Below are 16,762 nucleotides of genomic sequence, written 5' to 3'. Positions count from 1 at the left end.
ACACCGCAGTTTTCACAGTTCTTTCGCCCAACAACTTTCAAATAAACGGATGGGGTATTTATCACTTTATAGCAATAATGGCACACAGTTCAGATTCCACAATGGCGTAGGAATATTCGCATCCTGTTCGTGACTGCCAAAATATGCAGTACGCAGCCCTGCAGGGTGAGGCGAATGGTGAGGTCACAGGGGTAGTTACTAACCGAGGGTGGTTATGGTACTCACAGTCTTTTATATACCCTGGGCAGGCGTACAGCAGTGATGACGAGGCTGGCACAGGGGTCCTCTGGGGCACTCTCTGTATATAGGGACCAGGCCGGGTGGTAGGGTGAGGTGCCCTGGATGTTGCAGGTTTTAATGTGCCGGTGGCAAGATCCCTTTAAGTTCGTGACGCCAGTGCCGGTAACGGTGGCACACCGATTTATTGTAGGAATAATTGAACATAAGTTGCCGTGAACCAGAACTTCCTTTACTGAAACAGTTCAACTATTTACAGTCTTTGGTCAGTTCCACATGTAAACAGATTGTAACAGACAGGCTTGATATAAAAACGGCAGGCAATGTCTTTGCAAGATACTCAGAGGAATAACACTTACAGATCAGGCTGCACTTTTCCTCAGAATCCTGTCTGTCTTTCTCCAAGGCCCGTATGCCCTATAGCTGGCTTAATCCTTGGGTAGGGAAAACTTCCTCTGGTATATATATCCTTGCTGTAGAATATCCTTCTGCCCTTCAGCTCTCTGTTTGGCTGGGAATACACTTGACTCTGCACTGCACCTTTAAGGGAACTTGGTTTTCTCAGGAGGCAAACCCTTCTTCTGGATGGCAGCTTCTGAGCTTCTTTGCTCAGGACCCTCAGGCAGGCTAGACTGAGCTGACTAGCCTCCTGGACTATACTGCACTGCCCCTTTCCTGTCTGGGCCTAACTATATATACTAGGGGTTCCCTAGCTCCCTCTACTGTGTAGCAGGAGGAACTACCCCTAACAGGCCTGATACAGGAGATAACTGGAAAAACACATAAAAACATCATATGACCATGTTCCACAGGAGGTGGACAATAACGTGGCCATACTGACCCTTGTGTAGTGCCCACATTTACCTAGTGGGACACTACAGACCCACACCACACTGAGACACCTTGACGGGGTGCACAGGGCTCCGATATGTTCCTGCCTGGAATTGTAGGATTTCTGCACCAATGTCCTCAGCTGCCTCCTCATTAACCACCTTGTCCTCACCCTCCCCTCTAAGCACAGTTCACAGTAGTCCTTCATCATATCACATATGCAAAGCTAGGCGTTCTGCACCTGGTAAGCCTGGGTGAACAGAGCCAGAGCGGGAAAGAACAGCTCGGCGTCATCAATAAAGAAATCGAACACTGGCTGTCTCCTTGCCAACTGGAGATGGGAACCACAGACACTGATAACTGGAAGAACATTTTGTCTGTGCTGCATCAGGGAGGGCTTACCATGCACCCAGATTGGCACTTGTCTTCAATCTCATTGTCACTTGGTTCCTCAAGTCTTCCACTGAACTGTAAGAGCTGTTAAAAATGTCCAGGAAACTGTGCATGAACTTCAGCCACTCTTACCGGGCAAAACACCCCCTCCTTCAGCTACAAAGGCAAAATGCTCTTCGCCAACATCGCCTGACATGCGACATTTCCACCCACTGGAACTCCATATGTACTCTATATGTTAGACGAGCAGAGGAAGACGGTCAATGAGTTCCTAATGTAGCAGACGGACAGGTTTAATCCCTGGTGTAATTTCCATCTAAGCCAGTGGCATCTCATGCATGACATGTGCCATTTGTTCAGGCCCTTTGAGGAGACAACTTAAAGGGGTTGTCCGGGTTCACAGCTGAATCTGGACATATCCCCTTTTTCCCCTACTCAGCGTCCCTTTGTGCTCTGATGCTCTCATTTGCCCTGCACTGAATCGTGCAGGGCAAAAGCATTTTCTGGAGATCCGGTGGTGTTTCCACAGGGAAATCTAGGAAAAGGCTTATTTTTTACAGGCTAGGGCAGAGCTGAAGCCTGCCCATTAGTGCCGGTAATGTCACTGGGAACAATGCTGGGCAGAAGCCTACGCCTAGCAGTTTGCCAATGTAAACAAAAAAACTCATGTCAGGGGCCAGAGGGGTGAAAATAGGGATATGTCTTGGTTCAGCTCTGAACCCAGACAACCCCTTTAATTTCTCATTTGGCAGAACTACAGGATAAATGATGTCATTCCACTCCTTCATATCCTGGAGGGGATGCTGAGAAATATTATTGGCAAGGGATCAGAAGACGTGACTCCTCCATTTCATGGCCACCTAAGCCCTGAGGAGGATAAACTGGCAGAGGACGAGGAGAAGGACATAAACGGCCAGGAATTTTATACTTAACTAGGTGGTTTATCTGCCCAAGCAACAGGAGATGAGCAGGAATAGCTGGAGGGTGACGACGAAGACGATGCAGACCATGTAGAGACATGCTGTGTAGTCAGTTGGTCGCTGCCTATGAGTGCCATTGTCTGTCCTCAAGAAGTTGTGACCGGGGAGAACCCTCTGCGCTCACGCTCCACTGCCATGACTGGGGGGAGGGCAGGAGCAGCACCAGCTCCAAATGCAGCAACTTCAGTCTGGAGTCTATGATGAGTTGTTTTCTTCAGCCACCTCCTGAACAAACCACCCAGCAGCAGGTGGTGGTACTTGGACTGCACCCTGTCACCCATGATCCAAGATCTCCTGTACTACTGGGCATGCAAAACTGAAGTATGGACGTATCTGGAAAAGTTTGCCATGGTCAGAAGCCTACCTCCAATATAGGCAGACCACATAGCTGCTGTGGGGCCCGTGGGGAACCAAAGGCACTATCCTCTAATTATACTCATTATTGTCCAGCTCCAATATACTTATCCCTACCATCAGTGGAGAAAGCTAAAAGTGTACATTTAGTAAAGGAACTGCACAAAGAATGGTGTAGCTCCCAGGTTCGATAGGAGCATCTTCCAGGACCTATGATGACATCATCTTCAGCATCACAGGTCCTGTACATCTAGTAAAGGATCTGCACAGAACCTCGTATACTATATTCTCCTCGCTCACACCAGGTCTAGAAAAGTGGGCGTGGCATGGGCGGAGAAGGGGACAGGTTCATCTCGATTACCATTTTCTATGTCTGTTTTAGGCATAGAAAATGGTCTAAATGTAAGACAGCAAGGAAGCCATCTTACATTTAGAACCAAAGGTGGATCTGCCGAAGTTATGTAGAGGCTGGCATCTCTTCATAACTCTGGCTGATCCATTGCCAGTGCAGGGCTTTAGTCGCTGTTTAGTCACCAGTCTTCATAAATGTGCCCCATATTATATACAGCAGTGTACTGATATGTGAGGTACGAGTTCTAATTTATACCTCACACATCAGTACACTGCTGTGTATACTGGCCAGGCACGGGTAGTGGGAGGGGCTATGAATGGGGCATGGGGGCCCAATTTAAATTCTTGCTATGGGGCCCAGTGATTTCTATGTACGCCTCTGGCCATGGGCATGCTTTTCCTGCCAGGCCAGTAGTGTGGCATCAGAATGGATGTTTAGTGCTGCGGGGGACATAGTTAGCCTAAAGAGAATGCGCCTTTCCTCCAAAAATGTTGAGAGACTAACCTTCATGAAGATGAGTTAGTTATGGATCAACCAGGATTTCCAGATGTCGATGCCTGATACTTCTGCCGCTAATGATCATACTGTAGTGTGCTACCACAGCGGAATGTTGTGCAAAATGCCCATTACTTCTGGCCACGTGCTGCTGCCACCATTCTGATGAAGCCACCCGCCTGACACTACCCGCCTGCTGCCACTGCTGCCTTTCCTTCTTGGCCTACTGATATGTACAAAGGAGCATAGCTATAGGGAGTAGCAGAGTTAGTAGTAGCTACTGGTCCCAGGAGCCTGAGGGGGCCTAAAGACCCTGGTATTATAGAAACTGCATGCTGGTGAAGTTACATCTCTGTCTGGAGGGAAGAGGTTAGGTCAAGAATTTGGCATGGGGGGGGGGTTCAATTTTTGCCTCCCTGCCCCTGGCCATAAAGCACTGAGCGGAGGGGGCCCAATGAATGTACATGTTACATTTTTACAAGGATATGCATGTCACTGGGCCTTGTTATCACACTGCTGTTGTTGGGTTCTGCCACTACTGTGATCTGCCACCATCTCGTGCTGTACACCACTGCGGCTGCTCCTCCCTGTCCCCACTCTGTCATGAGGCCACTGTCGTCACTGTATGGCTGTGTTCACAGAAGAACAGAAAAAACAAAACTATCCTGTATTTTGAGCATTTGTAAGGCCTTTTTCACATGGTCAGTATTTGGTCAATATTTCGTACGACTATTTGATCAGTATTTGTAAGCCAAAACCAGGAGTGGGTTCAAAACACAGAAGAGATGCAAATACTGTATTTCCATTATATATTATCTCTTGAGGTTCCACTCCTGGTTTTGGCTTATACTGATCAAATACTGATGCAAAATACTGACCGTGTAAAGTGGCTTTACAGATGCTCAAAATACAGGATCATCTTCTCTATTTGGTCTGGACATCTTCTCTCAGCTGCCTCGTCACTGCAGAGTGTGACACACAGATATCTTAGCTTCCTTACTTTTCTATCATCATCTCCCAACCTGGAGTCCCCACAGTGTTATCCTGCTGCTCGCTGTGCCCCCTTATACCCCTAAATACTATCCTGAAGAAATAGCAGTGTCCCCATAGTAATAGTACTCCTCATAGTCCCACCAATAGTAATTCCCTTCTAGAATGCCCTCATTAGTAATACTGCCCCCTACAGTGATAATGCTCCCCAAGAGTGCCCCCCTTAGTAATACTGCCACCTACAGAGCCCCTAACCTTGATAATGCTCCCCAAGAGTGCCCCCATTAGTAGAAGAGCCCTCCAGTATTAATAATACCCTCACAGAGCCCCCAGTAGAAATAAGGCCCCCTATTGTTCCCCCAGAGGTAATAAAGCTCTCTACAGACCCCTCAGTTGTAATAAGGCCCCCATAGTGCTCTTAGTAGAAATAAGACGGATCTATAAGTACTTCCTATAGAGCCCCCAGTAGTAATACGACGCCTATAATGTCCCCTGGATTTATAATACCACTACAGTGCCCCCAGTATTTATAGTGCCCCCTATTGTTATAATTCTCACCCTGAAGTGCCCCTAGTATTTATAATGCCCCCTGTAGTTATATTCCTCTCTCCACCATACAGTCCCATGTAAATAACATCACAATATCTCTCCTGCCCACTCCAAAATACAGTCCCATGTAAATAAAACTATTTCCCTCCCTCCGCCATAGGGTCCCATGTAAATAACATCACACCATCTCTCCAGCCCCCTCCAAAATACAGTCCCATGTAAATAACATCACTCCCTCCTACAGCCACCATCAAGATACAATCCCATGTAAATAACATGACCCCCTCTCCAGCTGCCTCCAACACACAGTTCCATGTAAATAACATCCCTCCTTCAGCCCTAACATACAGCCCCAGTTAAATAACTACAACTCCCAGCATTTCTCTGCCTTTCCCTTCACTTATCTCTCCTCATGTAGCAGACATAACCACAGCTTTTCCTCCTCTTCACTGCCGTCCTGTGCTGCACTGGTCACATGATGGTGACATCATCGCAGGTCCTTCTCAACCACTGCCTGTTTTACTGGTCACATGACCTGTGGTCATCACAGGTCCTTCAGCTCTTTCGGTGCATTAGATTCAATTGTATTGCAATCCTAAGGACTGTATTATAGTTGTATCTTTCTGGCAGGCAGGACATTCGGGGCCTGGGACAAAACAACGTCCCTGCTGTAGTCTCCCTGTAGTTAAACTTCCAAGCCTTCACACTGAGTTTGGGCCACCTAGTGGGAAGAATATGATTAGGCACAGTGGCCTGTGTATACCGGATTTATCGCGATTCGTGACAAATTCATTCGGAACAAATCAAATTTCATGCCGAACTTCGGCAAGGCTGCTGAATTGCATTTTTCAAAACTTCACTCAACTCCATTAACCAATTAATGATGTGAAGAGTCCAAGTAGTCGCAATGGTGGACAAGACTATCTGGTCCTCTCACCAGCTCAGGAGGAGGTTAGCGTACGATTTGGCATAAGGATACCCCATTGCTGCCTGCTGTCCCCCTGAGCTGGTGGAAGAAGCAGGGGTTATAAATAAATAAAGAAATTGGATAAGAACAAATGAGAGAAGGAAGATAACATACTACAAAGATAAGGTTGCCAAAGGTAGGTACCCCTAGTGTCCAAAAAGGACTCAACCGCCCTAATACCTAAATCATGTGGGATGGAACTGTATGGGGCTTCAACTTCAAAAACTCACTTGTACAACAATGTCATCAGATGGGATACCCTCAGGAGTAGTGAGCACACAATAATCTTGTTTCCCATTGGCTAAGGCACAGTGCATTGCATTGTGCTGGACCACCAGCAGCAAGTACAGAACACAGAAGGAACAAACTGAACACACACAAAAGAGGAATGGACATTAGACCCCCTTAACTTGCGATAAGCCATAGTAATTTTTAACCACTAATTCCAAGAACCATAACTTTTTTACTTTTCTGTTCAGATGAGGGTACCCTAAGCCATATAAGGTGTTTTTTTGTGGCCCAAGTTTTATTTTTTACAATATTTTTTGTTGAAAATCCAGTTGCAAGAAAAAGTATGTGAACCCTTTGGAATTATCTGGATTTCTGCACAAATTGGTCATAAAATGTGATCTTATCTTCATCTAAGTCACAACAATAGACAATCACAGTCTGCTTAAACTAATAACACACAAAGAATTAAATCTTACCATGTTTTTATTGAACACATCATGTAAACATTCACAGTGCAGGTGGAAAAAGTATGTGAACCCCTAGACTAATGACATCTCCAAGAGCTAATTGGAATGAGGTGCCAGCCAACTGGAGTCTAATCAATGAGATGAGGTTGGAGGTGTTGGTTACAGCTGCCCTGCCCTATAACAAAAACACACACCAGTTCTGGGTTTGCTTTTCACAAGAAGCATTGCCTGATGTGAATGATGCCTCGCACAAAAGAGCTCTTAGAAGACCTACCATTAAGAATTGTTGACTTGCATAAAGCTGGAAAGGGTTATAAAAGTATCTCCAAAAGCCTTGCTGTTCATCAGTCCACGGTAAGACAAATTGTCTATAAATGGAGAAAGTTCAGCACTGCTGCTACTCTCCCTAGGAGTGGCCGTCCTGTAAAGATGACTGCAAGAGCACAGCGCAGACTGCTCAATGAGGTGAAGAAGAATCCTAGAGTGTCAGCTAAAGACTTACAGAAGTCTCTGGCATATGCTGACATCCCTGTTAGCGAATCTACGATACGTAAAACACTAAACAAGAATGGATTTCATGGTAAGATACCACAGAGGAAGCCACTGCTGTCCCAAAAAAACATTGCTGCACGTTTACAGTTTGCACAATAGCACCTGGATGTTCCACAGCAGTACTGGCAAAATATTCTGTGGACAGATGAAACCAAAGTTGAGTTGTTTGGAAGAAACACACAACACTATGTGTGGAGAAAAAGAGGCACAGCACACCAACATCAAAACCTCATCCCAACTGTGAAGTGTGGTGGTGGGGACATCATGGTTTGGGACTGCTTTGCTGCGTCAGGTCCTGGACAGATTGCTATCATCGAAGGAAAATTTAATTGCCAAGTTTATCAAGACATTTTGCAGAAACTTAAGGCCATCTGTTCACTCGCTGAAGCTCAACAGAAGATGGGTGTTGCAACAAGACAACGACCCAAAGCATAGAAGTAAATCAACAACAGAATGGCTTAAACAGAAGAAAATGCGCCTTCTGGAGTGGCCCAGTCAGAGTCCTGACCTCAACCCGATTGAGATGCTGTGGCAGGACCTCAAGAAAGCTATTCACACCAGACATTCCAAGAGTATTGCTGAACTGAAACTGAGGAATGGTCAAGAATTACTCCTGACCGTTGTGCACGTCTGATCTGCAACTACAGGAAACATTTGGTTGAAGTTATTGCTGCCAAAGGAGGTTCAACCAGTTATTAAATCCAAGGGTTCACATACTTTTTCCACCTGCACTGTGAATGTTTACATGGCGTGTTCAATAAAAACATGGTAACATTTAACTCTTTGTGTGTTATTAGTTAAGCAGACGGTGATTGTCTATTGTTGTGACTTAGATGAAGATCAAATCACATTTTATGACAAATTTGCGCAGAAATCCATCTCATTCCAAAGGGTTCACATACTTTTTCTTGCAACTGTACATATCAAAAAACACTATTCTGTTGCATAATTAAAAGTTCACCTATTCTTATCTACACTATATTATACTTTTAGTAGATGAGATATTGGTTATAGTGACTCAGTGAAGACAACTGCTCTATGTATGCCTGGATTCAAGGAGAAAGGAGACATTTGCGCTGAGGTCATGTTTAATGTACAGAGGATAAACTACAGTGATAGATCATCAATATGAGATCAACAAGGGTCTGGAACTTCCACTGGTCAGCAGTATGAACAGGCTGAGGCACTTGGTAAGTGTTTAGGCCTCTTCGTAGGTCAGTGACATCATATTCGTTGCTCACATAGCCTAGGTGCAGATCATCCCTATTCAAGATGAGATTTGCTGTGATACCAAGCACAGTCATTATTAAATGGATGGTGATGTGCTTGGCAAGTGTAACACCCGAGAGTTGTGTTACTAAACTCTTTTACCCCGCTACAATCTGCTAAAAGCATTTACATTGTCATCTCGTGTAATTTTACATTATATCCTCACAAATGTGCATTGTAAACCTTGTTAAATGTATATTGCTGTAATTTACATGTTCACCAGCAGGTGGCAGCAATGTGTTAGCAGGGATTTAGGTTCAGTTTAGTGTTTCTAGGCTGGAATAGTGCATTCCAACTTAGCTCCCCCTCTGTGAGCAGAGTGGCTGTGCCCACATCCTGCCTCATGGGTGGAGAAGGAAGTTAGAGTGAGTGTACCAGCCACCCCTGCTAAGAGAAGGCTGTGTGTGTAGGAGCTCCCTGAGATACAGAGAAAAAAACAGGATCTTGTCTCGGCTGAGACATTGATCGTCATCCCCAGCCTGAGCCTTGCAGCCTCAGCTGGAAGAAGCAAGCAGACAGCTCCAGTTACAGGAAGAAACCATACCCTGAGAAGATAACTGTGAGTACAGATCAGAGACCCAGGAGAAGCCATATTCCTCCTCAGCTAGTCAGTCCCCATACAGCAGAAGATAGAGAGTGCAGAAGTCAAATTCCTGCCACAGTTTAGAGCTAACAAGCAGACGTCCTTTCCTGCAAGCTCCAGGTACTTGAGATAGCAGAAGATAAATTCCTGCCAACCATTGCCAATACCTGCTAGGACCTAAGACTAAAGCTGTATCTTGCTTGGATGAAAGTTACAATCAGTAAAGACAAGTTTGAACTTTACCCAAGGTCTGGATCTCAATTTCTGCTGCAAATTTCTCTATTACTCCTACTAGCACTACACTCATTTTATTGCAAGTGAGCCAGGATCAAGGAGTCCAGCCGTACCTAGGTAGTAGACACCGTTGACACCATTACCACTACCATACAGAGACATTACACCACTCTGGCATTCCTAACCTGGGGCGTGAGTTATAACATCCTTAAAGGGCCCTGTGACAGTACCCTGCGCACGCTGCAATTGGCGTCACAAACAAACTATAGACTATTATACCCATTATACTGACCCACTGCATAATTTGGCGTCCGTGTAACCGTACCATGCTTCTACTCATTGCACAAGCAGCGATGAGATCTCAAACCTGATGATAGGTCATCAATATGCTTGGAGTCAAATCCACATTAGATTCAATTCTTGGTAATGTAGAAAATACTAGTCTGTACCTTTGGGATGATGTAGCCTCTGAACTTGATGTCTTCAGTGATGGCATGGAAAAGTGCAGTTGGAGACAGGTCAAAAACTCTCTGGATTTCATGGATGACAGCATTTGTATACGCCAGCTGGGTCTTGTCCTTGATCTCGGGGAGACGCAAAGACTTGGTTACCTCGTCTATCTCCTGCTGAACTTTAGCTGTGAGGAAAAGATCAGATCAACAAGGTGAGTAGTCAGATTAGAACAATAGTGGATTATAATGAGGACACAGAGTTTCTCGAGAGAGAGGGGTGATTTTTTTCTTTTTTTACCTTGAATTGCAGAAAAGAAAGTTACAAAATTAATATATTCAGTGATACCTGCAAAGATATAGAAGGCAGATGACCAAATATATGCCACTCCTGATCCGGAGCCTGGAGCTTCAAGGATCAGAGTCAGAGTGTGAGTGACTGTATTAACCCCTTACGGACACATGACGTACCGGTACGGCATGTTTCCCGAGTCCTTAAGGACACATGACGTACCGGTACGTCATGGGTTTAAAACGCGATTGTGGCGCGGCAGGGGTTAATCGGAACAGGATGCCCGCTGAAATCATTCAGCGGGCATCCTGTCACAACGCCGGGGGGTTCATGTGACTCCCCCCCCGTATCGGCGATCGCAGAAAACCGCAGGTCAATTCAGACCTGCGGTTTGCTGCGTTTCCGGTCCATTCGGGTCTCCGCTGACCCGATGAACCGGAAAAGGACTGTGATTGGTGGTGTGATTACACACTACCAATCACAGTCCATGCATTTGGGAGAGGCGGTGCTGGCCGTGGTACTGAATGCTGCTGTCCAGGGTGCTGATTGGTGCAGGGAGAGAGGCGCGAGATTCAAACTTCCAGCGCTCCTCTCTCCCCTCCTCTTCCTATTCAGCACCTGCACCAGTGGATTTTGAGCCTGAGATTTTGGATTTTGTTGGCAATCCAGGAATCCAGATTCCCACAGTGGGGTTTACTGAAATGGAATATTTTTTTTTTTTTTTTCAGTGACCCATTTGTGAATCTGATGGTGGAGCAGACGAACCTGTAAGCCCAACAGTTCGTTGCTGAGCACCCGGGCTTCTTTTTGGCTAGACCCGGTGACTGGACGCCGGTCAGTGCAGCCGAGATGAGGACATTTTGGGGCCTCGTGCTGCACATGGGTCTAGTGCAAAAAAAAAACTGTGTCAGGCAATACTGGAGTGGGGACGTCCTCTACCAGACCCCACTCTACAGTATGGCCATGACACGCTTCCGGTTTGAGGCCATCCGGAAATGTCTGCATTATTCAGATAATGCAGCATGTCCCCCCCGAGGTGATCCTGCCTATGACCGTCTGTACAAGATACGGCCGGTCATCGATCACTTTGGGGCCAAATTTGCGCAGGCCTACGTACCTGGAAGAGAGGTCACGGTTGATGAGTCTCTCGTTGCGTTCAAGGGGAGACTCAGTTTCGGCCAATACATTCCCACTAAGCGGGCGAGGTATGGCGTGAAGCTGTACAAAATTTGTGAGAGTACCTCAGGGTGTACGAGGGGCGAGATTCCCATATTCAACCCCCAGAATGTCCCCCCACTCTGGGTGTTAGCGGGAAACTCGTGTGGGACCTTATGTACCCACTGCTAGATAAGGGTTACTACTTGTACGTGGATAATTATACTAGTATCCCCTTGTTCCAGTCCCTCGCCGCCAGATCCACGTTCGCCCTTACTAGTGGAAACCTGTTGCTGTCAGCTGGTCAGGTATAAGGACAAGAGGGATGTCTTTGTACTGTCCACAATTCATGGTAACGGCATCACCCCTGTCCCTGTGCGAGGTACCGCGGCAAGGGTCCTCAAGCCCGATTGTATCGTCGACTACAATCAGTATATGGGAGGAGTTGATCTCTCTGATCAAGTCCTCAAGCCATATAACGCCATGCGCAAAACCCGGGCATGGTACAAAAAAGTTGCGGTCTACTTGGTACAGGTTGCCTTGTACAACGCTTTTGTGCGATTCTTCTGCTTTAATAACTTTTCCCATATTTCCGCTCGATCACAATTAAATTTCATCCATTGATCTTCCTTGGATGTGGTCTCTCTTTCTCACGCTCCCTCTCCGGCGTGGAACCCTGATTCGCCGATGCCCGTGATCAACATGGTAGGCTCAGAAAAGAACATCGAAAGTTGATAGAGAAGATATCCGAATGGATAAAGGACGTCAAGGTGACATGCGACATGGTGGGGCAGTAAGTGTGCACACGCCTACACGAACTGACTGATGGGTCTCCAAATTGGGCACATGGCCTGATCTTGCCCTTTACGTCTTGGAGGTGGACGTGCCCTGCAGCTAGTGTATTGTCTGAACATGTGTTTACCACGACTGGAGGGGGTTATCACAGATTATATTTCCAAATGTTTTAGGTGTGTACCCTAATTTAAAAAAATACAAATACATTTAAAACCAAAAAGCAGTGTAGGCTACCTCCTCCACCGTCGCTTCCACCTGCACCGCCACATCCACTGCCTCCTCAACCTCCTACTCCATATGGACCTCGTCCTCCTAGATCAAAATTATAATTTTTTATTTTTACGTATTTTATGCTATTTATTTGCAGAGCGCGTGCCATGCTCTTAACCACATTTTGATGCCATTTGCAGCCCTCTAGCCCTCCATGACATTTTTACAGCCATTATAGTGCTTAAAAGTTCGGGTCCCCATTGACTTCAATGGGGTTCTGGTTCGGGGTCAAGCTTGGGTCCCGAACTCAAACTTTTTTGTGAAATTCGGCCGAACCCGAACATCCAGGTGTCCGCTAAACTCTATTCAGGCCCAAAACATAAGTCAACCCCTGCTTGGCTGAACGCTAACTATAAAAAAAATTCATTAATATGTTTTACCTCACAAGTCACAAAATCACAGTAGCAGTCCCCCAGACAGGTTTTGTCTCCTCACATGGCTCTGCCTCTCTAGTGCACACCTTACTAGCCAGAAAAGGAGTAATAAGCCCCCCACCAACCTGCCCATTAGTCCATAAAATCTAAGCCCAAAAACAGGATATACCAATTATCTTAGCAAACTACTCAGGGATAGCGTTGAGCGAACCTGGACCCGAACCCAAACTTTGCAGCAAAAGTTCGGGTTTGAGTTCGGTGTTTAGACATTTAATAAAGCTTGTTGAAAGGCTGATTGAGGGGTGCTATATACCTGTTTCCACCAAATACTGATTGAGGGGTGCTATATACCAGTTTACATCAAATATTGATTAAGGGGTGCCATATACCTACTTCCACCAAATACTGATTGAGGGGCGCCATATACCTTCCACAAAATACTGATTGAGGGGTGCTATTGCTATATACCTTCTTCCATCAAATACTGATTGAGAGGTGCCATATACCTGTTTCCGCCAAATACTGATTGAGGGCTGCGATACACCTACTTCCACAAAATACTGATTGAGGGGCGCCATATACCTGTTTCCGCCAAATACTGATTGAGGGGTGCTATATACCTGTTTCCACCAAATACTGATTGAGGGGTGCCATATACCTTCTTCCACAAAATACTGATTGAGAGGTGCTATTGCTATATACCTGTTTCCGCAAAATACTGATTGAAGGGTGCCATATACCTTCTTCCACAAAATACTGATTGAGGGGTGCTATTGCTATATACCTTCTTCCATCAAATACTGATTGAGGGGTGCCATATACCTGCTTCCACCAAATACTGATTGAGGGGTGCTATATACCTGTTTCTGCCAAATACTGATTGAGGGGTGCCATATACCTTCTTCCACTAAATACTGATTGAGGAGTGCTATTGCTATATACCTTCTTCCACCAAATACTGATTGAGGGCTGTGATACACCTGCTTCCACAAAATACAGATTGAGGGGTGCCATATACCTGTTTCCGCCAAATACTGATTGAGGGGTGCTATAATCCTGTTTCCGCCAAATACTGATTGAGGGGTGCCATATACCTTCTTCCACAAATACTGCTCTTCTCTACGGACTTAGGCACATGGTCATTTAGAAAATGACAGGCAGAGGAAGAGTCAGACCATCCCGCAGGGGTGCTAGGGGTTGGGCAGGTGCACCAGACCGGAGCCTAAGTGGAAAGTTAGAGAAGGCGCATGCGATAACTTCAAAGGGCGCACCAGAGTTGGTTGAGTGGCTCACTCAGCCTTCCGCTTCTGCACCCTCCTCACCCTCTGTTTCTGCACCCTCCTCACGCTCTGCTGCACCCCCAAAGACACCGCCACCACCACCACCATAGCCCCTCCATTTGAGTCAGAGGAATTTTTTTCCCATCCATTCCCAGGCCTTACCGATGCGCAGCCATTCTTGGCATCGGATCAGGTAGAGGAGGTAGCAACGGCCACCACCCAGCGGTCTGACGACAGTACCTTGATCAGCCCAAGGAGGCTGGTCCCCGCTGTTGCTGCCTACTCCGAGATCTCTAATGTCAGTGGTAGTGAAGGTGACGATGATGACGTGTCGATGGACGTCATATGGGTGCCCACAAGAGAGGAAGAGGAGGAGAGTTCAGAGGGAGAGATGGAGCAACAGATAAGTAGGAGAAGTAGGCAGAACTCGCAGTGCATAGAAGGCAAAAAGCAGACTGCAAATTTATCTGGAGCGAGCCATTCACCATATCTTGCACTCACAGGACGCCGGCACATTGCTCCGCAGTGTGGGCATTTTTTTTACGTGTCAGCTGCTGATAATAATGCTGCCATCTACAGCCTGTGCTGTCAACGCATTCGTCGCGGTAAGCCCAACACTCACCTAGGGACGACCGCCTTAAGAAGGCACCTGGCCTCCCATCACCGAGCCCAGTGGGAGCAACGCCGTCAGAACCCACAAAGCCACACTTCTGGCGCTCCACGTTCTGCCTCTTCTTCTCCTCTCTCCTCCCATTTGTCCTCTACTCCACCTTCCACCGTGCCGTCATCACGTTACATCTGGCAAAAGGCAGGCTTCCGTGGGCCAAATGTTTGAGCGTAAAAAAATGATGACGCCGGATAATCCTCTTGCCCAACAGCTGACTGCTGGCTTGTCGGAACTGCTAACCCGCCAACTGCTGCCATATAAACTGGTGGACTCGGAGGCCTTTAGAAAATTTGTGGCCATTGGCACACCACAATGAAAGGCATCCCTGAACTATATGGCCACGTTCAGCGGCAAGTTAATATATCCCTGGCTCACAGTGTCGGTGCCAAGATACAACTGACCACAGACACGTGGTCTAGCAAACACGAGCAGGGAAGGTACATAACTTTTACTGCCCATTGGGTGAACCTTCTGACGGCCGTAAAGCATGTAACCCATGGCACCCATGTGGATTTGGTGTTACCACGACGGATTGCATGCAGGCATGCCTCTTCTTCTCCTCCTCCTCCTACTCAATCCTCCGTCTCCTCCTCGGCTGACTTCTCCTTTTCCACTGCTACCGCCTCTGTCGCTGCACCCCCCAAGCTCCCCAGAACCTATTTGACGTGTCAAGTGAGACATTGCCATGCTGTGCTGCGGCTGTTGTGCCTCGAATCCAAAAGCCACACCGGTCCTGCACTGCTTTCAGTTCTGCGGTCACAGGCCAATCAGTGGCTAACCCCGCTCAATTTGACAGTTGGTAAAGTGGTGTGCGACAACGGTGCCAATCTGCTGAGCGCGCTGAAACAGGGCAAAATGACACACATGCCGTGCATAGCACAATTCATGAACTTAGTCGTGCAGCGATTCATTGCCAAATACCCCAGGGTCCAGGACGTCTTGCGGTAGGCCAGGAAAATCTCTGGCCATTTTAGAAGAAATTACACGGCCATGGCTCGCCTTGACGTTCAGCGGCGACACCACTTGCCCATTAGATGTCTTATTTGTGACTGCCCGACGCGCTGGAACTCCACCTTGTATATGCTTGATTGGCTGCTCCAGCAGAAATGTGCTGTTAACGACTTCCTGTACGGACTCTGCGGCAGGAAAGATTCTGGGGAGCTTGGTTTCTTTTCACCGCGCCAGTGGCAGCTCATGCGCAATACATGCAGACTTCTGCAGCCATTTGATGAGATCACCAAACTGGTCAGTCGCAGCCTGGGTGCCATCAGTGACATCGTACCTTACACCTTCTTTCTGGAGCGTGCATTATGTCGTGTCATTAATCAAGCCGTCGAGGAGCTGGAAGATGAGGAAGTTGCAATATTGAATGAATTCCCAGGGGTGGGCAACTCCATCTGACAAAAGTCAGCAGGAGTCTGAAGAGGAGTCAGTGGAGGATGGTGGCTGGGGGGAGCAAGAGGAGGAGGAGGAACAAGAAGGGCAGGCTTTAAAATTTTCGTGGATCCCTGATTTTGTCCGTGGCTGGGGGGAAGAGACGAGGACAACATTCTCCTGGGAGATAAGCAGGAGCCAGGGTGCTCCACCACTTCCAATTTAGTGCAAATGGGGGCCTTCATGCCCAGTGTTTGAAGAGGGACCTCCGTATAAAAAGTATAAAGGTCATGGACCTGTACTGGGTGGCAACATACTTAGACCCCCGGTACAAACACAAAATGGCAGAGGGCTGTCAGAATGCAGCATTTCCAGGCCTTGCTGCGAGAGATGCTGCATTATGCTGTTGCGGGCACTGGCAGAGGAATTTCCACCCACAGCGAAACAGGTGCGGTTACCAATCCTACCGCGCCTGCAAAAAGAGGGCAGTTTAAAGATGTGTTGGTCACTTCAGATGGGAGATCATTCTTGCAGCCAACCCATCGGCAGCCTCCCTACGGATCCAGCCTCAGGGATCGCCTAGACCGACAAGTGTCCGACTACATCAGGTTAACGACCGATG

The 16,762-nt window shown here is 47.1% G+C and overlaps 1 protein-coding gene across 1 annotated transcript in view; it reads right to left on the bottom strand.

Annotated features, from left to right (window-relative positions):
* LOC122938409 (cytochrome P450 2C39-like) overlaps nt 1-16,762 on the bottom strand; it is a 103,579-nt gene that overhangs the window by 36,727 nt on the left and 50,090 nt on the right. Inside the window, exon 8 of the mRNA XM_044293891.1 lies at nt 9,934-10,121. Coding sequence (XP_044149826.1) covers nt 9,934-10,121 — 188 coding nt within the window. The remainder of the gene's footprint in view (nt 1-9,933; nt 10,122-16,762) is intronic.

The sequence above is a fragment of the Bufo gargarizans genome, chromosome 5, assembly GCF_014858855.1.
Source record: "Bufo gargarizans isolate SCDJY-AF-19 chromosome 5, ASM1485885v1, whole genome shotgun sequence".
NCBI lineage: Eukaryota > Metazoa > Chordata > Amphibia > Anura > Bufonidae > Bufo > Bufo gargarizans.
This window is presented reverse-complemented; position numbering and strand designations above follow the sequence as displayed.